Source organism: Oryza glaberrima, chromosome 11 (assembly GCF_000147395.1).
Source record: "Oryza glaberrima chromosome 11, OglaRS2, whole genome shotgun sequence".
In the NCBI taxonomy this organism is placed as follows: Eukaryota; Viridiplantae; Streptophyta; class Magnoliopsida; order Poales; family Poaceae; genus Oryza; species Oryza glaberrima.
The window spans coordinates 19,253,308-19,281,055 of NC_068336.1; the positions used below are offsets into that span (position 1 = coordinate 19,253,308).

Consider the following 27,748-nt stretch of genomic DNA (forward strand, 5'->3'; position numbering starts at 1 on the left):
AGCATATAAGATTTATATGGAGATTTATCAAAGACCATATCGTTTCTACTAAGCCAGAGAGCGCAACATACAGTGGATGCTCTTACAACAAGGATTAGTTTCTTTGTTTTTGGATCAATAGAGCCAATTCTCAAATATATGCGATATACTATTAGAAGGATATAGACCAAAAGAGAAATATACTGATCTCCATACAAATTTAGCGAAGTGGCAATAAAAAAAATAGTAAATGATATATCATCTTATTTTTCATACAAAAAGAACATCTCAAACTGTACCGACAGAGATTAGATGGACTTGGTGCGGAAGTGCTTCCTCAGCATCCTGCTGCCCGATGAAGGCGTGGTCACTGGCGACACCACCTGCAGTGGGAGCCTTTGTGCCTAGGTGTGGAGGCCACCGGCCTACTTAAGCTCAGGGAGAGCAACATGTGTGGCGCCAAAGGGTAATATAGGAGGTGTGGCGTCGACAGAGAGATGGACTGCTTGTCGTCATACTCCGAGCCATCTGAGTGAGTCAGACTCGTTGCCATCGACACCGAGAGAAGCGGACCTTGGGCGTCTCCTACCCGCGGTGCGGCTGGCCATGGAGCACAATCTGTGGCATGGGCGGCACGGGCGAAGCTAGTGAAGGAGGAGACGACGACGGGGACCCCTCGGCCAGTCGATCGGTGGCCCATCGGCCCATCGCTCAGGTATCACTCCTGCGAGCATTCTGCAGCCGGTGTGCGTGGTGACAGAGGAGAGGGGGATAGAGAGAAGGAAAGAAGAGGGATGGGAGAGCTAACATATGGGTCTAGAGGTATTTATGATATTCCACATAATTTATCTTTCCTATTCAACCGAAAATTAATATTTTAATGGGTTCAGTTTCTGTCGGTAAACATTCAACTTTTGAAAGTGTCTTCATCTAAGAAGGTCACTCTTGCATGGTGTCGTGCAGTTAAAACTACGAAGTCATACTGTTTTGTAGCAAAATTTGCCATTGACTTAACACCAGTCCTTGATGAAAGATGAAGGGTAATTTTGTTGCATGAGGTTGGGGAAAGGAAAAAAAAGGATTTATTTTGGTGTATTAACGTTTACAGGTATTATAATATTGTCTTGACAGTTATGTGAAAATAGTCTCTAGATGTCATGTATTACACGACAATATGTGAACATTCGAATATAATATATACACTAGCAATCATGCCCGTGCGTTGCAACGGGAATAAAAAAAAATAGAAATTGCTTTGCACCTTTACTGCGGAGTTGACGTGAATGCTATCTTTATCCATCCAATCTATGCAAGCACATACACACACAAATTCATTCTCCAAATTCTTCTGCTTTGATGTGATGCGGTTTGCCAACTTTAGCCTAAAACATAAACTCATCTGAACTACGCAAGCCTAGCCATACACATATTCATTCCCTAAATTTTCTACTTTGATGTGATGTAGTGTGCCAACGAGGTTGCAATGTTTGAGAACGACGATAGTGACACTGACAAAAGTTACTTCCTCAGTTTCTCCGGCCTGATGAGTAGATGTTGTTCTGGCAGGACAAGACCAGAACTCTTGTCGTCACAGTGGCCATGTCATAGTGGTCATGGTGGCTGGCATAGTCAAACGGCATTGCATTCAAATGTTCTTGTAGAATGCATCCAAGGGACAGTGTAATCCACTACCCCACCGGCCCCGTAACACATCCGGTCGCTCTCACCCTTTCTGCATGGCCGCTCTTGATCCTGCACCGGCCAGCCCATGCCTACTCGTTGGTGCCATCGCCATCTTCGCTGTTGTGATGACCCTATCACCACGACAAGCTCGTCTCTTCATCTGGTAGTGGCGACTCCTTTCCTCGTCCTCTTTTCTCATGTGTGTATTTTTGAAACTGAGGCCACTAGGCCCGGCTTTTTAATAGAAAGCCAAACACGGCATCGTTATGGGGGATACCTATTTTACATCACGCACAGAAAAGGTCCAGAATTAACACCATTAGGGGGGGGGGGGGGGGGGGGATAAAAACTGAACAGCATTAACAGGAACCAAAACAACTCTAAGACAGTCTTAACAACAAAACTCTCAAGCTAAGTAAACGACTAAGAACTAAAAACTTCAGACAATCAGCCAACTCCAGATCTTGGTTGTCTCAGAGTTGAAGTAGCATCCATGAGCTTCCCAGTAATCTTGTCAAATTTCTCAGCGTCCTTGCTGCTAAGGATTCTCCAGAGCTGCAAAAATGAATTGATTTGGAACATCAATGATAGGGGTGAGTAGACTAATTTTTCTCTAAAAATCATGTTGTTCCTAGTGGACCACAGCACCCAGCAAACTGCAGCAAGTAGGGACAAAAGAACTCTCAGATCATCCCCACCCAAAGAGCCATTGATCAGGTAGAAATCCTCAAAAGACCTAGGTATAATACTCCAGTCAAAAGCATATCTGCAAATGCACCAAACTAAAGAGGCCATTGGGCATTGGAAAAGAATGTGATGAGTGGTTTTAAGCATCCCACAAAGAACACAAAACTCAGAACCCTTCCACCCTTTTTTCTTCAGCTGTTCAGCAGATTGAATCCTGTTTTTCAAAGCAAGCCACAGAAAGTGTTTAATTTTTTCAGGGCAGGGACAATTCCACACACCCTGCATTCTAGTGTCAATCACTCCCCTAAAGAGAATTGCTCGATACATGGATTTAGAGGTGTAGGTTTTATTCCTATTAAGCCCCCAAAGAAACACATCTGGGCCATCAGACAACTCAATAGAGTTAATGATATCCACAATAGCTAGCCATTCCTCAGATTCTCTCTCCCCAAAAGACCTTCTAAAAGTGAGAGCATTAGCATTTGCAGTGACCTCAGCAACTAAGATGTTTTGTAGATTGCAAATCTCAAAAATTCTTGGGAAGCAAATTTTCAAGGGGCATGTGCCATGCCACACATCATGCCAGAACCAGATATGGTCACCCTTCCCCAAAGCCCATTCTGAACCAAGTCTCAGCCATTTCCTAATGTTCATTATCCCCTTCCAGAACTGGGAGCCAGAATCTGAACATTGGAAAACTCCAGAATTCCTCAAATATTTTTTTCTTAAAAGCTCAGCACACAAACTCTTATCATGAGACTCTACTTTAACCACCCATTTAGCAAGCAAAGCAATGTTTAAAGCTCTTGTTTCAGTGAGACCTAAACCACCAAAATCCTTAGGAAAAGCTAAATCAGTCCACTTAATCATATGATATTTCCTTGCATGTTTGTCACCAGCCCAATAGTATCTGCTTCTTATATTGTCAAAACTCTGATGGATCCCCTCAGGCAGCTGATAGAAACCCATTGTGTAAGAAGGTACTGTTGAAAGGCAAGCATTAATATGCACTACTCTCCCAGCTTTTGTTAGCCCTCTACCATTCCAGAAACTCAATTTTTTCTCCATCTTTTGTGCAAGGAAATTCAGATCAGGGGAAAGAATTTTGTCAGGACCAATTGGTAGACCCAAGTATTTCATAGGAAAAGAACCAGTAGGACAGTTTAACATTTGAGCAACTCTTAATTCCTCTGCAACCTCTAAACCCACAGAAAATACCTCACTTTTGTGGTAGTTAATTTTCATGCCAGCCATCTCTACAAAGCAATATAAAAGGAACTTAGTGGTAATAATTTGATTTGTATCAAAAGGAATGAAAATAACAGTATCATCTGCATATTGAAGGTGAGAAATGCCATTTGGGAAAATGTTAGGGGTAAGACCAGTGAGGAAACCAGATTTTTTTTGCATTGTCAAAAATGGCAGCCAAGGCACCACTAACCAAGTTTAACAGGATGGGAGAGAGAGGGTCACCCTGCCTAAGACCCCTAAAGGTTCTAAAGAAATCACTCCTTTCCCCATTAATGTTGACACAGACTCTACCCCCCATGACACAGGCCTTGATCCACTTAATAGATTTCTCAGGGAAACCTTTCTTGTTTAACACCTCGAATAAGAAATCCCAACAAACTCTATCATATGCTTTCTCAAAATCAATTTTCAAGATCACACCTTGCTGGTTTTTTACTTTCAATTCATGTAACACCTCGTGGATAATCACACAGCCCTCAAGAATAAATCTGCCTGGTATAAAGGCAGTCTGAGAAGGGGAAATGACAGAGTCAGCAGTCTCTGTAAATCTGTTGGTGATCACCTTACGCAGGAACTTAAAACAGTCATTCAGAACACAGATCGGTCTGAACTGTTTGATGTTGGTAGGATCAGAACTCTTAGGGATCAGAGAGATAACTCCAAAGTTTAGGCGTTTCAAGTCAAGGTGGTCATTGTAAAGCATCAGGAGCATCTCAAATAGGTCATTTCTTACTTCAGGCCAAAAAGCTCTATAAAAATGAATGTTGAAACCATCAGGGCCAGGTGCAGTATTTAATTTAGCCTCTCGAACCACTTTGTCCAACTCTTCTATTGTAAAAGGTCTAATCAAACAAGCTGCTTGTTGATCATTGAGACAGAATTCAGAACTCCAAATGTCTTGTGCAAGATGAATGGAAGAAGGGGGGTCAGCTCTAAATAAGGCTTTGTAATAGCCAACTATGTGATCCCTCAACTCATTTTTTTCTGAAAAAACTCTTCCATCTTCCTCCAAGGAGGAGATAGTACACCTTCTCTTCCTCCCATTGGCTATCTTGTGAAAAAACTCAGTGTTTCTGTCCCCTAAGGTTAGTTGTTGGTCACCACTTCTTTTATGCCAGAAAAGTTCCTCTATCTCATAAATCTTTTCTAGCTCAGCTTCTAAATCATAATCTCATAGACCACTCCTCTGAGGACAAATCTCTATTCTCAGCTAAATCATCTAACTGTTGGATGTTCCCCTGCAGCTCTCTTTTGGATTGGTGATCAATGAGTCTCATGTTCATCTCCCAGCCTTTCAAAAAACGTCGAAGACTAGATTGTTTGTTGTTCCAGAACTCCAGGATATAGCTAGCATCTCTTGGTAACATCTTTTGAGACACCATCTCTTTGAAACCCTCCTTAGCTAACCAAGCAGATTCAAATCTGAAGTATCTAGGAGGGTGAGTTAGACTTTCACCAGTGTCAAGAATCAGGGGGGGTATGATCAGAACCAATCCTAGTAATGGAATGAAGGGAAGAAAGAGGATAAATGGACTCCCAGTCATGACTAATTAGCACTCTGTCTAATACCTCCAAGGTGGGACATTCTTGTTTGTTGGACCAAGTAAATTTTGGACCATTTCTATATAACTCATTTACCTCTAGATCCTAAATGAAAGAATTGAACAAATTCATAGCTCTAAGATCCAAATTGCTATTTGATTTTTTGTTGGCAAATCTGTAAAATTGAAGTCTCCCCCAATTATAAAAGGGTGTGAAGGGTTTTGAAAATGCCAGCTCAGCTCAGCTAAAAAGGATTGTTTAAGGGAGTCAATAACAGGGCCATACACCACCATAATTTCCCAAATCTCTTGATTATATTTATGTCTGATTACACAGCTGAGGAAAAAAGCTCCTGCATGGTGTCTGATCAAGTCTATCTTCTCATTATTTATCCCAATAAGAATACCTCCTGATGCCCCTCTAGAAGCCTTCCAGGCCCAAGAAAAATTCTTGGAACCCTAAAAGGAGTTCAGTTCTCCAGAGGAGAAATTCTCCTTCTTAGTTTCCTGCAAGCCTACAGTGTCAATATCTCTAGATCTAATCACCTCTTTCAATTGTCCCTTTCTAGCATTATTCCCAAGACCTCTTATATTCCAAAACAAGATTTTCATTTTTTCTTAGATTTCCTGTTACCACCTCTCTTAGTTATCACAGGGGACCTAGGGGGGCTTACAACCTCTTGTTGTCCACCCACACCAGAGGTTCCAACTTGCACCTCATCTATCATCAACTCTGTAGGGGGAAAACTCTCAATCCCCAAAGCACAGTTTTTTTGTGACAGCTCTTGTAAGTTCCCTTGACAAGGCAAGTCAGATGACTCAGCAGAATTACCTAAGAACTCTTGACATGGGTTATCAGTTGACACTGCAGAATCAGTTTTGGATTTCCCTTTCTCTTTCCCCATCTCTTGTTTCCATCTCAAATCGGCCAACTTTGCCTGAGCCAATTCTTTAGCTTTGATGGTTTCAATGTTTTTATTTATCTCAGTCAGATTACTACCCAAAGATATATTAGCAGCTATAGCAATTTTATTCAAATCATCAGGATTAATTAATTGAAAAACAGCAAAAGGATTATTAGGATTGTTACCTTGATACTCCAGATTCTTCCTTTGCATCAGCATCTCAGCTCTCTTTGGGATGGTTACAGCTGCCATCTCTCTGTTCCTCAAGCTCATTCTAGAAGTGACAGCAGGTTCCATTTTCTTGGTTTTGGATCTTTTCTTGTAAGAAACCTCCTGAAAGTTATCTTCTTCTTCCAACTCTTCTTCTTCCCTCAACCTCTCAATATCAGACATGGAGGGGATATCACATTTTTCTTGGGAGTCATCAGTCAAAGTTATCTCAGCTCCTTCTTGTGTTTCTTGACCACTAGGTGGGAAATCAACTTCTTGAGAATCTTGCAGCATATCAGTGTCTGTTCCCCACACAATCATAGCGGAAGAATTTTTTTCCCTCAACATCTTTGCATTCTATCAAACTCAACTTTTTACAGGCCATCTTTTTCACCGTACCCAGGTGGCTTTTGGGAGAATCCAGCACAGACTTCCCCTTGTATGCAGGAGGGGCAGAGTGAAGAGGTCCTCTGCCTCCCAATTGCGAGCCTCTATCTGAATTCTGTCTACCTCTTGGGGGGCTTTGTTTTTTAAAATCATCATCAAGGTTCATATCCTCATTCTCATCTTCATCTTTAGTATCATCATCTCCATCATCACGAGGTGGTGACTGTTTGTTCTCATAAGGAAGGAAACTCTCTGGCTCCCACCTTATCTTGTATCCTACCTTGTTGATGTACATCATGTGTGTATGTAGCTTCCATCCAGGTCCAATCATGAGATTTGGGTGGCGTAAGATAAAACTAAAAATAGGAACCCTTAATAACATAAAAATAATAGTTAATATATTTTTTTTTCATTATGCATGCCTGATACATATTTGTCGACGGTATTCTATTTAGGATGAACTAATAATGAAAATATGAACATGTTAGTGGTTAACTTCATATAAATTACAACGCTATAAAACTACAAAAGTATCAGAATAATTGAAACTAATCTAAATCTTACCAATTAGTTCTGTGGCTTTCGGCGCTGCTAGCTTAACTGATTCAGTGATTCATCCAAACCTCCAAGGCTCCACAATAACCTCACAAGGCCAATTAGGCAGTTAGCCAAAGGCAAGTAAAATTAATTAAGCAAACCAACAATGGCAAGGCAAGTAGGCAACGTGGCATTGATCAGTTGGCTTGTTGCAATGCCGCTACTTACCTCGTATTCAAATAAGAGCAAGGTCAATAGTATCTCACTGCTAGCTCCAAAATTTCTCCATATCATCAAGAACTAACTCATACAGCATGTTGACTATAAGCTGACTACAAGCTACATATAATATTTACATGGGCATAACAACTATTGAGATCAATTCTGCCATTCATCTTTGTGGCCATTTTGGTGTAACACTGACTGACAACAAAACTAACACCAACTCAGCTAGAAATTGAACGAGCTTTAGCAATCCACCAGAAATGTTAAGTTTTTCTATATGTAAGTGAAGTGGTATAGTACAATCTGACAAGAAAACAGATAAAGGGTAAATTATTCCACTAAAACAACAAAAAAAAAATGCTGAGTTGAATCATAACCGAATGGTATCAGTTAAGTGATACATTGGTGTCAAAATCTAATTATCAATCGTCAAAAGAACTCACCCCTGCACTTCTAGTGAGTTGTACTAGTAAACTACTCCGTACATCTTTCCACAGAGAAGTCATGATCGGGATGCACATATGTACCACAAAAAATAGCTAGCAAATCAGACTGTTTACTACCGGCAACACTTTTGCTTTCAAAACTTTGAATTACAACTAGCAAATCACAGGGCAGGGACATAAGTGCCACTCTTCAACTTCAGGATGGCTGTTGGCTGGATGAGGATCTGCCATGCTCCAATGCCAGCCCCGGTTGCACCAACATACCTAGCGTCAGGAGCAGAGGAACCCATCATGGCTTGCAACGGTGGCGTGGGGAAACAAGGGCATATCATCCCTCTTCGACCGACGGGACATGGATCTCGACGATTTTGGAGCGGCGGATGTGGATTTTTCGTGTGGATTTCTTGTCAACGGAAGAAGGGGATTTCTTGTGGGGGTGCTGAACGGGACTTGCGCGAGCGGTTGGAAACTTGGATTTTGAGTTGATTGAAAGCGAAGTTTTCGCTACTGATTTTCACGCCGCCTGCAAAAATTTGATGGTAAATAGTCTAAATTCTCGGAGCAAAAGAGGAGCCGCGTGGGAGGAGGAACCGAGGAAGAGGCATTGTGCACGGGCACGCCTAATGGGCGGGTGATCACCCGTCCGTCCCCCTACTCCCCCCCCTCTCTCTCCCCTCTTCCTCCTCCCCTTCTTCTCTTCTTACTACAGTAAACTACAAAATTTTTTTTTTTAAAAAATAAAAAGTTAGAAAAATTTATGTATAGAAATACTATATATAAAAAATTTAAATTCAAACTCAAATTTGAATCAGATATGTAAACTTTTGACTTATAAACTTTGCGTCTATAAACTTTAGGTGTATAAACTTTAGATGTATAGAAATACTATATATAGAAAATATTTGAATTCAAATTCAAATTTGAATCGGGTATGTAAACTTTTGACTTATAAACTTTGGATAACTTTAGGTGTATAAACTTTAGATGTATAGAAATACTATATATAGAAAATATTTGAATTCAAATTCAAATTTGAATCGGATATAATTCAAATTCAAATTTAAAACGGGTATATAAACTTTTGACTTATAAACTTTAGGTGTATAAACTTTAAATGTATAGAAATACTATATATAGAAAATATTTGAATTCAAATTCAAATTTGAATCGGATATATAAACTTTTGACTTATAAACTTTTGATCTCTAAACTTTAGATGTGTAAACTCGAGGTGTATAAACTTTAGGTGCATAAATTTACTAAAATAGGAAAGTAAGACGGTGCCAAAAAAGGAAACCAGGTGGAGGGGGGGGGGCACCCGATCGCTACCCCATCGGCTGGGCGATCGATCGCCCATTAGAGGTTTCGATTGTGCACGGGATCAGATGGGGTAGTTGAGGGGGGGGGGGGGGGCGCCTGATGGGTGCTCGCTCTAAGCGAGCGATCCAGCGATCGGTCCCGCCGCCCCCCCTCCTTTCTCCCCCTTCCTCCTTCCCTTCTTTTCCTATTACAGTACACCACAAAAAAATTTTAAAAAAACAAAAAAGTTAGAAAAATTTATGTATAAAAAATTTGAATTCAAATTCAAATTTGAATCAGGTACGTAAACTTTTGAGTTATAAACTTTGGATCTATAAACTTTAGGTGTACAAACTTTAGATGTATAGAAATACTATATATAGAAAATATTTGAATTATTTGAATTCAAATTCAAATTTGAATCGGGTATATAAACTTTAGTTCTATAAACTATAGGTGTATAAACTTTAGATGTATAGAAATATTATATATGAAAAATATTTGAATTCAAATTCAAATTTGAATCGGATATTTGAATTCAAATTCAAATTTGAATCGGACATAATTCAAATTCAAATTTGAATCGGATATATAAACTTTAGGTCTATAAACTTTAGGTGTATAAATTTTAGATGTATAGAAATACTATATATAAAAAGTATTTGAATTCAAATTCAAATTTGAATCGGATATATAAACTTTTGACTTATAAACTTTTGGTCTCTAAACTTTAGATGTGTAAACTTGAGGTGTATAAACTTTAGGTGCATAAATTTACTAAAATAGGAAAGTAATACGGTGCCAAAAAAGGAAACCAGGTGGAGGGAGGGGGGAACCCGATCGCTACCCCATCGGCTGGGCGATCGATCGCCCATTAGAGGTTTCGATTGTGCACGGGATCGGATGGGGTAGTTGAGGGGGGAGGGGCGCCTGATGGGCGCTCACTCTAAGCGAGCGATCCAGCGATCGGTCCCGCCGCCGCCCCTCCTTTCTCCCCCTTCCTCCTCCCCTCCTTTTCCTATTACAGTACACCACAAAATATTTTTAAAAAAAACAAAAAGTTAGAAAAATTTATGTATAAAAAATTTGAATTCAAATTCAAATTTGAATCAGGTACGTAAACTTTTGACTTATAAACTTTGAATCTATAAACTTGGTGTATAAACTTTAGATGTATAGAAATACTATATATAGAAAATATTTGAATTATTTGAATTCAAATTCAAATTTGAATTGGGTATATAAACTTTAGTTCTATAAACTTTAGGTGTATAAACTTTAGATGTATAGAAATATTATATATGAAAAATATTTGAATTCAAATTCAAATTTGAATCGGACATAATTCAAATTCAAATTTGAATCGGATATATAAACTTTAGGTCTATAAACTTTAGGTGTATAAACTTTAGATGTATAGAAATACTATATATAAAAAGTATTTGAATTCAAATTCAAATTTGAATCGGATATATAAACTTTTGACTTATAAACTTTTGGTCTCTAAACTTTAGATGTGTAAACTTGAGGTGTATAAACTTTAGGTGCATAAATTTACTAAAATAGGAAAGTAACGCGGTGCCAAACAAGGAAACCAGGTAGAGGTAGGGAGGGGGATGGGGGGGGGGGGGGGGTGGGAGCCGATCGCTCTGGGCGAGCGAGGGCGATCGCTCGTCCAGTAGCATTTCTGAGTTGAAGGGCCTACAAAACATGTTTTCTACCGCCTTCTGCGTGGATATTTGTGTAACGTCGGGCGCCAGATCTATCGTCCGTTTTCTTCCCCTCCACATATGAATATGATGATGTGGAATACTTTTGTTTATTCTGTCATCTTCACATATGAATATAATGATGTGAAATATTTTGGAGCCTGCTGACTACCTGCTCTAATGCAGAAGAAATAAGCAGATCCAGTGGCTGTTGAATGAGCGGCGGCCCGCGAGGCAACGGCCAATGGCGAGCTAGGTTTGCTAGGTCATGGCAGCAATTTTGTGAGCGCGTTTCATCGCTTCCCCGCGATGGGGCAAACCCGAGTTAGGACGCAACAGACAATGAAATATCTAAGGTCTGGTTTAGTTCTCAACTTTTTCTTCAAACTTTCAACTTTTTTATCACATCAAAACTTTCCTACACACACAAACTTCCAACTTTTTCGTCACATCGTTCCAATTTCAATCAAACTTCTAATTTTGGCGTGAACTAAACACACCTTAACGCCGTGTTTAGTTCCAAAGTTTTTCTTCAAACTTTCAATTTTTCCATCACATCAAAACTTTTCTACGCACACAAACTTTCAACTTTTCCATCACATCGTTTCAATTTCAACCAAACTTCCAATTTTAGCGTGAATTAAACACAGCCTAAGTAGATGAGGCCAGCCAGCACTATCTGCCCATTGGAAAAATCCCATGATATGTAAGACGATCGAGGGTGGATCGATGCGGGGAAATAGCTCCCTTCCCTTGGACCCAATCGCACAGGCACAACCGCCCCGCCACCAACGCTGCCGCCGGCGACTCATCCTCCTCCTTGTCCTTTCAAATTAGCAGAGTCAATGGCTTCATTAGAGGTGGCGTCACGACCACCTTCCAAGCAGCCGGCTTCTTCGCCGCCGCAGCGGTATGTATGACGCATGAGAAGAACCACTATTATGATCAATGGAACACTCCATGACAGAACCGAATTGGAATCGATCTCCCCGATCGCATCGCACGTGGACTCGATGTGGGTAGGACAACGATCTGGTGTAGCAAACGGATGCACCACGTGAGAGCGGGAGACAGACGCAGAGTCCCAATTCAAGACGAACGTATCGGCACTCGCTCACAGAATTATATAAAATTAAACCAACTTAAACACCGATGACGTACCAAAACTTCTGACAAAAACATCTTTAATTTTTGTAATAGGTAGAGATAGAACCCGCGCTTTGTTGAAAGCATAGAATGGATTGACTTATTTTCTAATTCTGGTAATTGTTTCTTGGTCAAGTTCGTCCATTTAGGCAAATAGCAGATATAATTTAACACGTTCATTCAAAAAATACCTAAATCAACCCCATGGCGAGATTCCAGTATCCTGACTAAAAAGAACAAGATGGAATACCTAACAAATGAGTTAAAGAATCAAACTTTTTGCCTAAATATACCTACTGCTGATCTAGCAACCAGAACTACAACAACAAAGCCTTATATCCATACTGAAAAAAATCACGACATATTTTTCTGGAAACACCGTTAAAGATTGGGATGAAAGAGCCAACATGCCACAAACAACAGCAGAATAATTAATGTTTATAATTTATATTTCCTCAGTTATTAGACAACAGTAGTATCGCTGTCCCGGAAAAAAAGTAAAGAAGAAAAGAGAGCACCACATCATGGTTGCCACTTCAACAGGAAATACAAAAGATAGTGTCACGGAGTTGCGACATGAGCATACCAGATTATACACATTATAGTGTTGACCATGGAGTATTGGAGTCTAATATGACAGTTAAGATCTGTCTTCATAATCTCAGAGAGCAAATAGCAGCACCAAACACCCAGTTAGATCAGCTTTGCTGCGAAGCATCATTCAGTGAAATAAATGCAAGAGGCAAAACAATTTTTTCCATGAATAATCGGTGGTGGGTTCATCGACCAATATCTCCCGATCCAGCCCTGTAGCATATATAACATACTTAGATGATCAGTTGATCACTCGTTCCATTCTCTAGAACTGTACCCAGAAATTCTACGACAGATGTGACACACTGCCACTCCAGCAGGCAGCAGCCAAACTTAAAGTCACACGGCCGGATCGATGGGCTGCGTATTGTTGCGAACAAAATATGAAATCAGTAGAACCTGAACCTGCAAAGTGATAGTTAATTAGCAGCAAGGTGGTTAATTAATAATAATGGCTGGAAAAAAGAAAGGTAGCCATTTCTAAGGTACTACCACTTAATTGAACACATATGTGCTGCATGAAAGAGATAAGCATCACTACTAGAAAAACAATTTTTCATGGCGTCGCATTATAATTTTCACTGGCGGTTATATGCTAAAACCGCCAGCAAAAACATCAAGAGGGGTGGGGGGTATAGGACCGCTAGCGAAAACCTATTTTTCCTGACGGCCACGTTAAGACGTCCGCCATAAAAAATACTCTATTTTTCGAGACGGACCTCTTAAATGTCCGCCAGCGAAAACCAACATTTTTACTGGCGGTTACTAAACAGTTCCGCCAGCGAAAAAACATAGCCCGCCAAAAAAAATTCAACGTCATTTAAAATCATGCGCGCTGAGATATTCCCTTCAAGGCTTCAACCACCCACTGCCTCTCTCCTCTATCTCCTCTCCACCCACCTCTGTAGGATCGAGATGTCGACTAGAGGGGGGTGAATAGGCGATTTAAAACTAAATAACACCTAATCAAAACTAACCTAAGTTGCTAGGCTTGGTGAGGGTGAACTCTAACTAAGCAACTAAGTTATGTTTTGCAAACCTAAGGTGATAGTGGCTCAATTATATCTCTAGGAAAGTAAATCACACTCCTATGTCAATGTTTTGCAATCCTAGGGTGATATGGTCTCAAGTATGTCTCTAGAAATGTAAATTGCACAAATGTAAATGCGACAATCAAATGAGACAAGGAGACAAGAGATTTTTCACCGAGGTTCGGAAACTAGCCGGTTTCCTACTCCCCATTGAGGCGAGCCCAACTCCATCGCTCAACCACGAAGCCACCGCACGCCCCCTTCGTCAAGGGGTGGGCAAGGCAGGAACCGGCCCACGGAGAGGATTACCCAAGCCTCGATCACTAGGGTAGTTCTTCCTTCACTCCGAAGGTGGTGAACTCCAAACCACTCACAAACCGGCGCCGGGCCTCCTCCACAATCTTCTCGGAGAGGTCACCGGGCAACTCCTCCACAAGCCGTCTAGGAGGCGGCAACCTCCAAGAGTAACAAGCAATGACCCGGCGTGGAGATGATCAAGTGCCACACTAGCTCTACAATGGAAGCAAATGCACTTGACTCTTGGCTAAACAACCCTCTAACACACTAGATGGATGAACACAAAGCTCAAGTGAGTGTGAGAGAGGTGCAATGCAATTGAATTGGGTGCCAAGAGAGCCCCCTTGCTGCTGGTGGGGGAGTATTTATACTCCCACCCACCAAAACTAGCCGTTCGGGGCGAAATCCCCCAACTCTGTGCTCTGCTGGTCTGACTGGAGGTATGTGGCCGGTCAGACCGTGCTACTCTGCAACGGCTAGAAAACTAGCCGTTGTAGCTCTGTCAGAGGGCCCCATCGGCCTGGCCGGTCAGACCGGCCTCGGCTCGGTCAGACCACCATCGGCTTGGTCTGACCGAATACGGCTCCGTCGGCTCTGTATCGGCCACCCCGAGCAGCACCATCTCGGCCCCCAGGGGGCCGGTCTGACCGCGCATGTGCCGCCGGTCAGACCGGCCTTATGCGCCGGTCTGACCGCCGTCTTGCGGCCTGTCAGACCGGCCAGGGCACGCCGGTCAGACCGCCACTATGTGGCCGGTCTGACCGCCCCTGGTCAGGCCGAACCCAGTGAATTTCAAGGTGATTTTGTGTGTGTGATGAAAATATGACCACAAGTGAAAATGCAATGACCTAATGTGGCAATTTAATCATCTCTTTGCTAGGTCATTACCCCCCTTGATAGTACGGTGAAAACTAACAATAAACTAGCAAATTTGATCGCCCTACACCTCGATCAATTCTAAATTAAAGCGCTAGTTTTACCGTCTTCTTTCCATTTGCTTTGCGCCGTCAATTTTAATCCATCGATAATCATCCATGCGCACATATGACGTGGACCTAACTTAAAATGTATAGCTCAAAGACAATGGTTAGTCCACAATTAGCGCTTGTCATTAATTACCAAAATTAACACCGGGGGCCTAGATGCTTCAACCTCCCTCCTCCTCCTCCCCCACTGAGACCCCTCCTCCTTCCCTGTGCGGCTGCGCCCCTAGCCTCCTCCTCCGGGGAGGGGCGCGGCGCTGACGACGGCGACCACGACGACGGGAGGGGCACGGCGCGGATGTGCACGGCGACAACGGCAACTAGCGACAGCGACGACGGCGAGCACGACGGAAGCGGCGACGACGGCGACCACGAAGGAAGTTGCGACGACAGCAACCACAAAGGAAGCGGCGGACGATGGCGACCACGACCATCCTGTGCGTGCTGTCCTTCACCGACTCGTTGTCCTACCTCGGATTCCATGTCAGGAGCATCGACAAGAGGGAGAGCAGCTGCAGCTACCTGTACTGGGCGCCGCGCCCTCCCATCCCATCCTCTCCCCTCTCCCAGATCTGTCTGAGGGGAGGAGGCCGCCGCCGGGGAGGACGGGCACGGGGAGGACGGATCCACCACAGCGGCGCGGGGAGCACGGCCGCGGGGCCTCGGGCGGTGGAGCGCGACCGTCGGCCTCGACCTCGTCACGACCGACGCTGCCGGGCCGCGGGCGGTGGTGCTCAGATTTATGTGGATTAGTGTGCATTTGTGTGGATTTCTGTGGCTTGTGAATGGAAAATATCTGTTGATTTGTGTGGATTTGTGTTGATTGTGAATGGGAAATTTTGACTGTTTTTATTGTAAATTATTGATGTAAATTTCTGTGAATTTGTGAATCGAGGAGTGGATTTGGGAATAATTTGAATTAGTGTTGACAGAGGTGAATGGGGCGGTGTTGCTCTGTTATTTTTTTAACCTGTGCCACTATTTTCACAGGCGGCTGGTATAACACAACCGCCAGCGAAAATCGATAACCGCTAGCGATGATTTTGATCTTTACTGGCCTTTGCTTTGTGGCGGTTGCAAAAACCGCCAGCGAAAATCTAAAATGGCTGCCACAAAAAATGGTTTTCGTAGTAGGGCATAGTAATTAAGTTACCTCTGCAACCTGAGGGTGGGGTTGTTGGGGTTCATAGTGACTGCCTTCCGGAGAGCATCCTTCACTGCTTCTATCTCCTCAGGCACTGCACCATAACAGTTCACAAGTTGAATGGAGGCATCCTGAAGTGAAGAGAGGTTCTCCAGGCCAAGATCCATGTCGCCTCCAAATAGCTCTTTCGTATTCTGCATCTCAAAGCGTAAACTGAGGGTGCGGAGCTTTGGCATGGTTCCCTTGGCAAACGCCACCTCCATGGCATCATCATAGAGGCTGAAGCATGTTAGGCCCATGAATGGATAGGCATCGCCAGTGGTAAGCCTTTCATCTCTCTCCAATGTGGGTTCCTCCACTGTTATATTTAAATATCTAAGAGATGGTAGACTCCCAAGCACTTGAAGGTCCCCCTCTCCTAGTGTTTTCAACTGTATAGTAAGAGTGGAGACAGAGGATAGAGAAGCTTGCCAGTTTGGTACTGAGTGGTGGATGCTGCTGTCAGATATGTCAATAATCTGATGTTGTTGAGGTCCCAATGACAAACTGCTAGTTATTTTAAGGTCCCGGAGGTTGGTCAGCTTGGCTAGACACTGGAGGAAGGGTGCCTCATAGCTCTTGTCCCACCAATAGTTGAAATCAATAGACAATTGCCTGAGCTCGGTCAGCTTACCTAGATATTCCAACATGGTCGGAGAATCGACAATGATATCCCCTCCCAATTCTTGTAGAGATTTCAAATTCCCAAACCCATCTGGTAGCCTTATCTTGAAGTAGAAAAACAGGGACCCTAGTTGTTCCAGTTGAAGAAAGGTTGATGGTAGCTCTTTTATTTTAGTTTCATTTATGTATTGTACTTTTAGAAACCGTAGATTCTTGATCTCTTTTGGTCTGTGATAGATGTACCCCATAGATCCAAAGACCTCTGGTGAAACAAATTGCACATGTCCTTAACATGCTGATTTTTAACTTGCACACAATTATTTAAACACAGTACACATAATATTGGGAATGTTTTGCTCAAAGGGGTAGGCAGCAACTTGAATTCCGGAGAACAATAAGTGATTACGTGGGACAAGCTCATGGTTTCAAGCTTCTTAAGAGAATATTCGTGGCTAGTTTGGAGGGATAGTCGACGGACCTTGGAATAGGCAAAAGATGCTGACCACGTAATGTTGCTACAAGAGAGAATATATTTTATACCACTGAGTTTGTTCGAGTTCAATAATTTACCATCGACATTGTTGTCGCTTTATATTATTATACCGACGACTTTATCAATTGTTCTACAATACGCCATTGGGCTAGGCATTTTTTCAAAAATACCCAAAATACCCTTATGGACATACAAGGTTAACAATTTATTTATCTAATTTGAAGTTTCAATAAAATATGAAAACTTTTAGTGGCCTCCTTACACAGCATGGAAATTTGTATAGAAGTTTCTAGTTTTTTATATTTCTATATTTTATAAAAAAATATAACTTATTTGTAATATGCTATATAAAATAAATTTTTATTGTTGTTTTTAATATAAATCATCTTCATACATTACATAAGATATTTTTGTGCTATTATGTCTTGTATAAGCAAATTCTCTCATATACCACATAAAAATATTTTTTCTAAAAACTACACATATAGAAAAAAACTTGAAACTTGTATACAAACTTCCATGTTGTATAAGGAGGCCACATAAAAATTTTCATATTTTTTTAAACTTTTGATGAGATAAATCAATTGTTAATCTTGTATGTCTCTAAGGGTATTTTGGGTATTTTTTGAAAAGGAAGTCCAACGCAATAGCGTATTGTACAAACAATTGATAAAGTCGCCAGTATATTATAGAAAGAGATAATGTCGATGGCAAATCGTTGAACTCGAACAAACTCAGTGGTATAGAATAGATTCTCTCTACCTTGGACCAGTACATATGCTCATCTTCCTTCTCCAATTTACTTGCCAACATACTGGCTATTGTAATGAGCCAATGGTACTCCACCATATTTTTTCAAGATGTCGTCGGATGCTTTCACCAATTGATTACGAAATCTGTCTTCCGCTCCAAATATTCTTAGATAGAATAACTTTCTGGAGTCATCTAGAGAAAGAGGTGTCATTTGATAAACACCACCGATCGACTTGTTTAGCAACCTCATGTATGCGAGTTGTCGTGATTATTCAACTTCCATTTATGTTCTCAAACAAACAATATTTGATTATCTCCCACGCTAATTTATCCCAGATATTGTCTATAATTCACTGGTGGAGAAACCATCTTTGGTCGGTGTTGACAGAAAACACGAGGCCTGGGAGATCTGCTTAACTCCAGTGCAGGTCCAATACTCGCCTTCGGATGTATGAGCGTGCCAGTTGATTTGATCCTGCAATCAACAAGAAACAAAGACAAAGAAACCGTGATTAAATCCATAAATGATAGTCGATCGGCTAGATGCCGATGACATATCATTTATCTTTGAGCCGATGTCATATGTAAATCGATCGGCAAGTGTTAAGTAAACAAATCAGAACTAAATCTACTCGATCGGCTGTAGATATCAATGATATATAATCCTTATATCGATATATACTTGAATCAAGTGATTGGGATAGATCGGTCACCTTGCCGAGACAGTATAAATCACTTAGATCGAAATATATATTAATAATGAGATTATATATATATTCATAGCATAGCCGATCAGATAGATATAGCATGTATCGGCTAATACTCCGATACTACTTTGTATTAAGATATTAAAGCAAGTAGAATATACTAAACAGAAGTCTAATATACTTAAATGCAACAAGATCTTGACATAAAGGGCAGATTTAACATGTCAATCGAGCATATAGGATAAAAACAGTTAGATCAGATAAGATCGGCTGAAACTCCGATACTACCCTAATCGGCAACTAGTAGGCAGGCTAGAGATTGAAATTGTAAGCACGACTTAATAGATCAAACTCAACTGATACAGCATTAAGTATGAAAAGAAGAACAATATCTAGACAATCAAGCCGCTGGATGTTTCATAGAGTCGCGGATATCTCATATAATCTAAGCCAACGTCGTTGTTTAACCTAATCGGCTGCCTTCTAGTAACAGATGTTAGCCGATTGTAGGTTAGATGACGATATTGTCAAGGATTATACAAGATATATGATAACTTGACGGATTACATGAACAAGATTAGAGTATCATAAAGATGGAAGCACTAATCTCGAGAACACAAACCGCCATAACAAGTTTTACCTCTTGTTGAAGATCGAAACCGATGCAGCTCAACCCGAAAGCAAGAACTCGTCGAAATGAAACTAAAGCAAAAAGGGTGGCGATGCGCCGAAATTGTATTGAACGTGTGTGTTAATCATTACATGGGGCTCGGGGTCTATTTATACCCGAGAATTACAAGATATGTCCATATTGGACACGACTCTTATCTCTAACAAACTCTAAGATACCATAAGTTTTTGCGGCAGACTTTTACCACATTTATCTCTAAGGAATTTACATAAAATATCCTAATTAATAGATACAATTGCCTTCCCAGGACTTTATCCATGCGTGGCAATCATCTTGAAGCACATCAACTCGAACCCGATGTCACACACGGGTCGTATTGTCGGAATCGGCTGTATCACTTAACCAGTCTAACTCAGACTTAGCTGATCCCAGTCGTAGCCGATCCAGAATCCAGCCGACTCTTGCTCTGTTTCCGCAACAATCCTTATCTTCGATTCCGCTTCGATCCCATCTTCATCTCCGATGCTGATATTACCAAATTTAGTCGTTAACACATGCCCCCCAAGTCTGGGATATTTGGTAATGTTCCGGATTTGCCGAATACCGACTCTAATTAAGTTTCGCACTTTACCATTTTCCGACCGTTATTCCAGCGCTTTAAATACTAACCGTTATCCCCGAGAAATCTTCACACCGTGACTTCCGTTTTCACCGCTTAAGCGAAACTTTACCCTCTCTCTCTCCGGCGATTCCTCCGACGCACAAGGCGATTTCCAGGCGACTTCCTCCCCGACGAGACTTCCGCCCACAGCAATGTCGTCTTCCGCCGGCCCATCTGATGCGCCATCAGCCGAGTACGCTGAGGTAAGTTCCCATCGGCTAAATCCCCTCTTTCTTCATCAGATCGGTTTTCTCTTGACTCTTATTGCTTTCCTCTTCTTGGTTATTTTGAACTTGTAGCATCTCTCCAATCTAGTCGCAATTCCAAGCTTGTCGCACGAAAATTACTACTTTCTCGGCCCAACCAGTTACCCTGATCCCACTGAGTTCATTATTGGTGAAACCAATAAGATTCCTTTCAGATTAACCAACCCATATCTAGGCCACTGGAAGAATACCTTTAATTCTTGGCCTTCTCTAGAAAAAACCTCGCCCGAGAAAAGTTGGACTACATGGTTCAAGCGCATGTCGGCTAGTAAAAGGGTTCACTGGGATGAAATTGTAATCGGCCAAGCACTTGACCTAACTATTGCAAACTCAGCCAAGGATGAACCTCTAATGGTAGCTGCTTCTTACTTTTGGTCCAACGCCATCAACGCCTTCCTATTCAACCAAGGCCGATGACTCCAACTCTCATAGATATCATCATGATCACGGGTCTGGATGTCACTTCATCGGCTAACCCCTTGAGTCTGAACACAAAAACCAATATGACTTTAAGACCAAGAGCATAGGAGGTTGGTCAGGCTATGTAGCAGCATACATGGGTCAGGGTTCTGTCACCCCTCGAGAACATGTGGCCTTTTTGCTTATGTGGTTAGAGAAATTCCTTTTTTGTGGATCAAGCTGTGGCCCTACGACCAACTGGCAATTTATAGCCGAAGCCCTGGAGTCAAAGAAACAATTCCCTTTAGGAAAGATCCTCCTTGGCTATCTATATCAAATGCTAAACAATGCATCAGCTAAGTTAGCTGTCGGCTCAGTAGTTGGAGCAGGTGGACCATGGTGGCTACTGCAGACTTGGCTGAATCTAGTAGTCATGAAAGTCGTCAATCGGCCATCCGTAATAGAAGCTGAATTCCCAAGACTAGAGCTGATCATAGAAGATGACGAAGAACGCACTCATCGCCGATGTATATCATACGGAGAATACGCATCCACACCGGCCGACGCTGGAGCAAAATTATCAGCCGAACTGCTCAAAGATTGGTTCTGCAGTTTCTATGAAGGCTTTCAGAAAGATGCTCGAGTTTGGTTTCCTTATATAGATTCAGCAGACCTTGAGCTCCCATCAGATTTCAGATTTGAAGACATTAATCATGAAAGATTCCAAACATCCAGGGAAGTCTTCACTGCAGTCAGCCCATGCATCCTTCCGGTTGGCATCCATCAGGGAAGAAACATCCAAGCCTCTTATGAATTCTATCACCCAATGAGTTCAGCTAGACAGCTTGGAATGAGCCAACTCCCAATTGGCTTATTTTTTGCCGATAAGATCCAATGCCGAGGAGAGATTTCAACAACTTTAATGATGGATCGGCTGCTCAACCTCCAAGGACCTCCATTGGGCAGTATTGAAAGCATAGAGTTGGCACAATTTAGGAGCAAAAACTTCGACAGATGGTGGGGTGAATGGAAACTGCATCTATTTCATCAACCAGCTTCGATGTATATGACAGACCTTTTTCCAGATGTTGTCCCTCAGGTATATCCTAACTCACTTGATTTCACTTAAATAATCACTTAGCTGATTAACCTTAGCTAGTTTTTCCTTTTGACTTGCAGACAACAGAATCCTCTCCTCCTCATCAAAGCAACAGTGGCAGGGATATCGCCTATGCCCCAGGCTTAATTCCTAATGGAGGTGGGCCATCTCCTCCTGTCATCGGCTATGATGCCCCCAAGACTTCAGCTCTTCTTCAAGGGCTCATCAGAGAACCAGCCGATGCCGGTAAGAAAAGAAAAACCAAATCATCGGCTGTAGATACTTTAGCCCCAGCTCCAAAGAAGAAGATCAAAAAGAAAGCTAAACCAGCTGATGATCTGCCTGCCCTAGATCCATCCATTGAACAAGCTCTGGATGAAGAAGAAATCGGAGAAGATGTTGATCAAGCCGCAGCCGAAGTAAGCGATACTGAAAGAACACCATCGGCTTCACCTAAGCAAGCCCCTCCAACTCCTTCTGCTCCAACTCATTTTACAAGAGTAAGCAACCTTCTCTAACCACTTTTGTAATCATCTCACTTTATGACCGATTGCTCACATACTTGGTAACTGCAGAAAAGGAAGGCTGCTGTGAAGAAGAAATCGGCTCCAATGAAATCTAAACCAGCTCCACCGGTACAATAATTATAACTCTTTCATCAGTTAATCTCATCCGATTTTGTATAACACTTGTCTATTTTTAGCCTCCTTCCCCTCCTCCTCTTGCTCAACAATCATCAAGCGATTGGACCCCATCAACTGTAGGGAGTCATCACATAGAAGAAGAAGTTCAACCAACTGCTCCGGCTATCCCAGTAAATTTCTTATAACCAACATATGCAGATCGGCTATGCCTACTTGATCTCTAACTCTCTTTAAATCATCACTGCAGGTTTTGGCCGATCTTTTCTCTTTTGATATCAGAGATTATCTTGATGAAGAGACAGAGGTTGACACTACTAGCAAAGCTCTAGCTCCTTTGTCTGATGACGTGAAGAAAACTCTTGAAGATATCTCTCATCGGCTAGAGACATCGTCACTAGACAGCCTAGTAGTCGACTGTGGATCAATTAGGACTCGGCTTCATGAGGTCCAAGCTCAAATCCCAGATGAGTTAGCCGATATCCTTACTCCAGCTGTTTATCTTGAACAACATCAATTTAAGCTGGAAAAGGCCAAGCTGAGATTAGCCGAGCGTCGAGAGCGCAAAGACATTGAAGCAACAATCCAGGCCAATCGGCAACTTGTTCATGAAGAAAAAGCCAAGCTCGATCAATTATCTGAAGGCCCAATCAAATCCAATATTGACCGGCTTGAAGCTCGCAAGATCGAATTCTTAGCACAACTTCAAGAATGCAATGCCGAACTGGATCTAGAGCACAAGAGGTTAGCCGATCTCCCACAGTCTATCGAAGAACAAAAAGCAAGGTTAAAATCGGCTATCAAGAATGTTGCTGATATGACCAAATCTTTGAAGGTCATTCCTAGAACCAACGCTCAAGATGCCCGAGCCATAGAAGAAGTAGAACAGATTAGGCAAAGAGCTATATCGGCTATCCAGTGATACTTATCTCAATAATCTTTGTGTAATATGACTTGGAATTTTGTAATCGGCTAAGACATTCCGATTAATATGACGTATAAGCTTTGCTCAAAAATTTTGCACCGTATTGTGATATATATATATATATATATATATATATATATATATATATATATATATATATATATATATATATATATATATATATATATATATATATATATATATATATATATGCCCCCCTAGTTTTACAATGTCAAGAGCATTGATAAAAATACGAAACAACTAAGGGCGATATAACAATATCGGCCATTGTACATCGGCAAACCACAACCGATTACAATAAGAGAACTAAGGGCGATATTACAATATCGGCCATCTCAAGACGATGCAAATGCACCGGCTATCATGTATCGGCAACACTAGCCGATCATGCGTTAACCCAAACACTTGGGTAATATTTCTTCAAATACTTGCCATTAAGCGCTCGCCCATAAACTTCTCCATCGAGTCCTTGCAACATGTACGCTCCTTTAGACACAACCTTATGGACTTGAAACAGCCCTTCCCAATTTGGTGACCACTTGCCGAATTTGCTATCCTGGGTTCCAATCGGCAAAATCAATTTACACACAAGCTCACCTTTCGAAAAAGTCTTAGGCACCACTTTCTTATTATAATGCCGTGCAACACGTTCCTTATCCCTAGTAACGTTTGCAAGTGCTCGCAATCACGACTGAACCAAGTCCTCCCGTTCATCGGCCATAAGATTATAGTACTCATCGGCTGTCAAATCATTTTGCAACTCTGTTCTTCTTGAACCGATTCGAACTTCCCATGGTAAAACAGCTTCATGTCCATAAAACAAGTTTATAAGGAGGAACTTGGATTGATCCATGACAAGCCATCCGATAAGACCACAATGCTTGGGCTAAACGAGTATGCCATTGCCGAGGATAATCAGAAATTTTCCTTTTAATCAACTTGATCAAACTTTTGTTAGATGCCTCGGTTTGCCCATTAGCTTGTGCATAATATGGTGAAGAATTCAACAACTTTATACCCATACTATCAGCAAACTGAACAAACTCATCAGATACAAAGATTGAACCTTGATCAGTCGTAACAGTCTGAGGAATACCAAATCGATAGATTATATGTTCTTGGACAAACTGTATTGCATCCCCAGAATCAGCCTTCTTCAAAGGAATCGCCTCTACCCATTTGGTGAAATAATCAGTTGCCACCAATATAAACTTATGTCCTTTACTCGATGGTGGATTAATCATGCCGATCATATCAATTCCCCATCCTCTGAATGGCCATGGTTTAATGATGGGATTCATAGCCGACGCCGGCGCTCGCTGAATTGCTCCAAATTTCTGACAATCTTGACAACCTTTGTAATATCTGAAACAATCTTCTAACATCGTCGGCCAAAAATACCCCGCACGCCGAAGTAACCACTTCATCTTATGAGCCGATTGATGAGTACCACAAATTCCCTCATGAACCTCGCCGATTGCAACTTTAGCCTGATCAGCACTCAAACACTTAAGCAACACTCCATCAATCGTTCGATAATAAAGCTCATCATCCAATAAAGCATATTTCAACGCTTTATATCTTAACTTCCTAGAAGCTGACTGAGATGGATTTTGTAAATATTGATGCACATCATATCTCCAATCATCGGCCGTCATGGCAGAAACTTTAATCTGAACATCCTTGATCATCGGCTTATATCCCGATGCCCCTTGAGCTAAATCATTGGCCTCAATATTCTGCTCTCGAGATACATGCTTCAAAGTTACTAGCCGAAATTCCTTCATCAGTTCTTGGCACTTCTCATTATAAACTATCAATGTATCATTCTTGCACTCATATTCTCCTGCCAACTGACTGATCACTAACAAAGAATCCCCCATGATTTCAATAGCATCGGCTTCAACCTCCTTGAGCAATTGCAACCCTTTAAGAACTGCCTCATACTCAGCTTGATTATTCGTCGCATAAGGTTTAATAGTATAAGCAAACTCAAAGCATGCCCCCCGAGGCGAAATTGTAACTAAGCCGATACCACAACCATGAGTACAAACTGATCCATCAAAAAATAAAGTCCATGGCACAATCTTAACCGAGCCGATTGAATCATCACGATAATCAACTATGAAATCGGCTATAGCTTGCTCTTTGATCGCCTTCGGTGATTCATATCGAAGATCGAATTCAGTTAAAGAAAATATCCATTTTCCAATCCTTCCTTTCAAAATTGGAGCCGACAACATGTACTTAACAACATCGGCTTTACAAATGACAGTGCATTCATTGGACAACAGATAATGCCTTAACCTTGTACATGAAAAATATAGGCATAAACACAACTTTTCCATAGAAGAATATCTAGTCTTCGCATCCAAGAGCCTACGACTTAAATAAAACACAACTCTTTCTTTTCCTTCGAGCTCTTGAATCAAAACTGAGCCGATTGACTTCTCACCGGCCGACAAATATAACCGAAAAGGTACCCCTTTATGTGGAGAAATTAAAACTGGAGGAGAACTCAAATATTCCTTAATATTATCCAAAGCTTTTTGCTGCTCTGCCCTCCAAGTAAACTGCTGATCGGCCTTTAATCGTAATAATGGCGTAAAAGGCTCTAATCTTCCAGACAAATTAGAAATAAACCTTCTAACGAAACTAATCTTGCCGATCATCTCCTGCAATTCTGTTTTATCCTCCGGAGGCTTAATCTTCTTGATCGCATTGATACTTCTTTGGGTAATCTCGATCCCCCTCTCATGAACAAGAAATCCCAAGAACTGACTAGCCGACACACCAAAAGCACATTTTGTTGGATTCATCTTCAAGCCATATTTCCTGGTTCTCTCAATAACCTTCCTCAAATCAGCTATGTGGTCCTCTATCTCTTTAGACTTAACAACCACATCATCAATGTAGACCTCAACCAACCAGCCGATTAAATCATGGTATATATAATTCATAGCTCTTTGATACGTTGCTCCAGCACTTTTCAAGCTGAAAGTCATCACAACCCACTCAAACAACCCGATTGCACCAGGACACCTAAAAGCCGTCTTATGAATGTCGTCTTCGGCCATAAAAATTTGATTGTATACGGCATTTCCATCCATAAAACTCAAAATCTTGTGCCCTGACGCAGCATCAACCAGTTGATCGGCCACCGGCATTCGATATTCGTCCTTTGGGGTAGCTTTATTCAAATTTCTAAAATCAATGCACACCCTAACCTTGCCGTTTTTCTTGATAACAGGAACTATACTAGAAATCCACTCAGCATATCGATAAGGACGAATAAAACCAGCATCATATAAACATTGAATCTCAGCCTTAACAGGTTCAAGCATATTGGCTTTGCATCTTCTCGGCGGTTGCTGATGTGGTCTGACCTCGGGTTTGATAGGTAGCTGATGTTCAACAATCGATCGGCTGAGTCCTGGCATTTCATAATATTCCCAAGCAAAGCAATCTCTAAATTCCTTTAAGAGCTCTATCAACTTGGTCCTGAATTCTGCAGATAAATTCTTACTAATAAATGTCGGCCTTGGCCGATCGCCTGGACCTATATCAATTTCCTCTAGATCATCAGCCGACATAAAACCTTGACCTTGTTTGTTATCGAGATCATCTACTGTATCCTTGGTGTAGACGTTCGAACCCTCCACGACGCCCTCAAAATAATAACTTGGGTTCTCCATCTTCAATTGGCTATATATCAAAATCAGATACTTTTAAAAAATCTCCATTCCAAACTTTTCTAGATAAACAATCAAGGCCATCCATCTCCCAAAGAGCTAAATCGGCACTAGCAACATTGACTGACCTGTCGGCTGGCACGATCTCTATCTTGTCGCCTTGCCACTGAATCAAGCATTGGTGCATGGTTGAAGGAATACAACAATTAGCATGAATCCAATCCCTTCCAAGCAACAAGCTATAAGAACCCTTTCCATCGATGACAAAAAATGTCATAGGGATTGTTTTACTGCCGACTGTCACCTCCACGTTCAGAACCCCTTTGGTCTCTGATGGATTGCCACCTAAGTCTTTAAGCACCATGTTCGTCTTTATGAGGTCTTCGGCGTTGCTACCCAATTTCCTGAATGTAGCATAAGACATCAAGTTTACTGCAGCCCCACGATCGACCATCATCTTAGACATCGGCTTCCCATTGACATAGCCGTTTATATACAATGGTTTAATATGCCGATTCTCTGTCCCCTCAGGCTTCTCGAACACTAATTGCTCCGGTGACAGAACCAACTTAGCCGATTCCTCTTCTACCTCGTCTACATCAGCTTGATCGATCCCAAATTCGGCTGGCAATGTAAAGACCATGTTAATTGGTGTCGTTACAACACTCTTCCCTTTTGCCAACCTCTTTGCCTCATCAGTTGCAACATCATCGGCTACAGGAACTTGATTCTTAACACGCCAT

The 27,748-nt window shown here is 41.6% G+C and overlaps 2 protein-coding genes across 2 annotated transcripts; both read right to left on the bottom strand.

Annotated features, from left to right (window-relative positions):
* Positions 1-1,143: 1,143 nt before the first annotated feature.
* Positions 1,144-7,001, bottom strand: LOC127754239 (uncharacterized). The gene is made up of 2 exons (XM_052279728.1): positions 6,232-7,001; positions 1,144-2,217 (listed from the first exon to the last, which is right to left on the bottom strand). Exons 1-2 carry the CDS (start codon positions 6,602-6,604, stop codon positions 2,201-2,203), a joined length of 390 nt encoding a protein of 129 aa, XP_052135688.1. The 5' UTR covers positions 6,605-7,001; the 3' UTR covers positions 1,144-2,200.
* Positions 7,002-16,059: 9,058 nt separating this feature from the next.
* LOC127755764 (uncharacterized) lies at positions 16,060-16,965 on the bottom strand. The gene has a single exon (XM_052281420.1). It carries the CDS (start codon positions 16,963-16,965, stop codon positions 16,060-16,062), a length of 906 nt encoding a protein of 301 aa, XP_052137380.1.
* Between the last annotated feature and the right edge of the window lie 10,783 nt (positions 16,966-27,748).

What these genes read in the sequence shown, in the direction of transcription:
- LOC127754239 (XM_052279728.1), bottom strand. Translation starts at nt 6,604, where the DNA reads ATGTTGAGGGAAAAAAATTCTTCCGCTATGATTGTGTGGGGAACAGAC.
- LOC127755764 (XM_052281420.1), bottom strand. Translation starts at nt 16,965, where the DNA reads ATGGGGTACATCTATCACAGACCAAAAGAGATCAAGAATCTACGGTTT.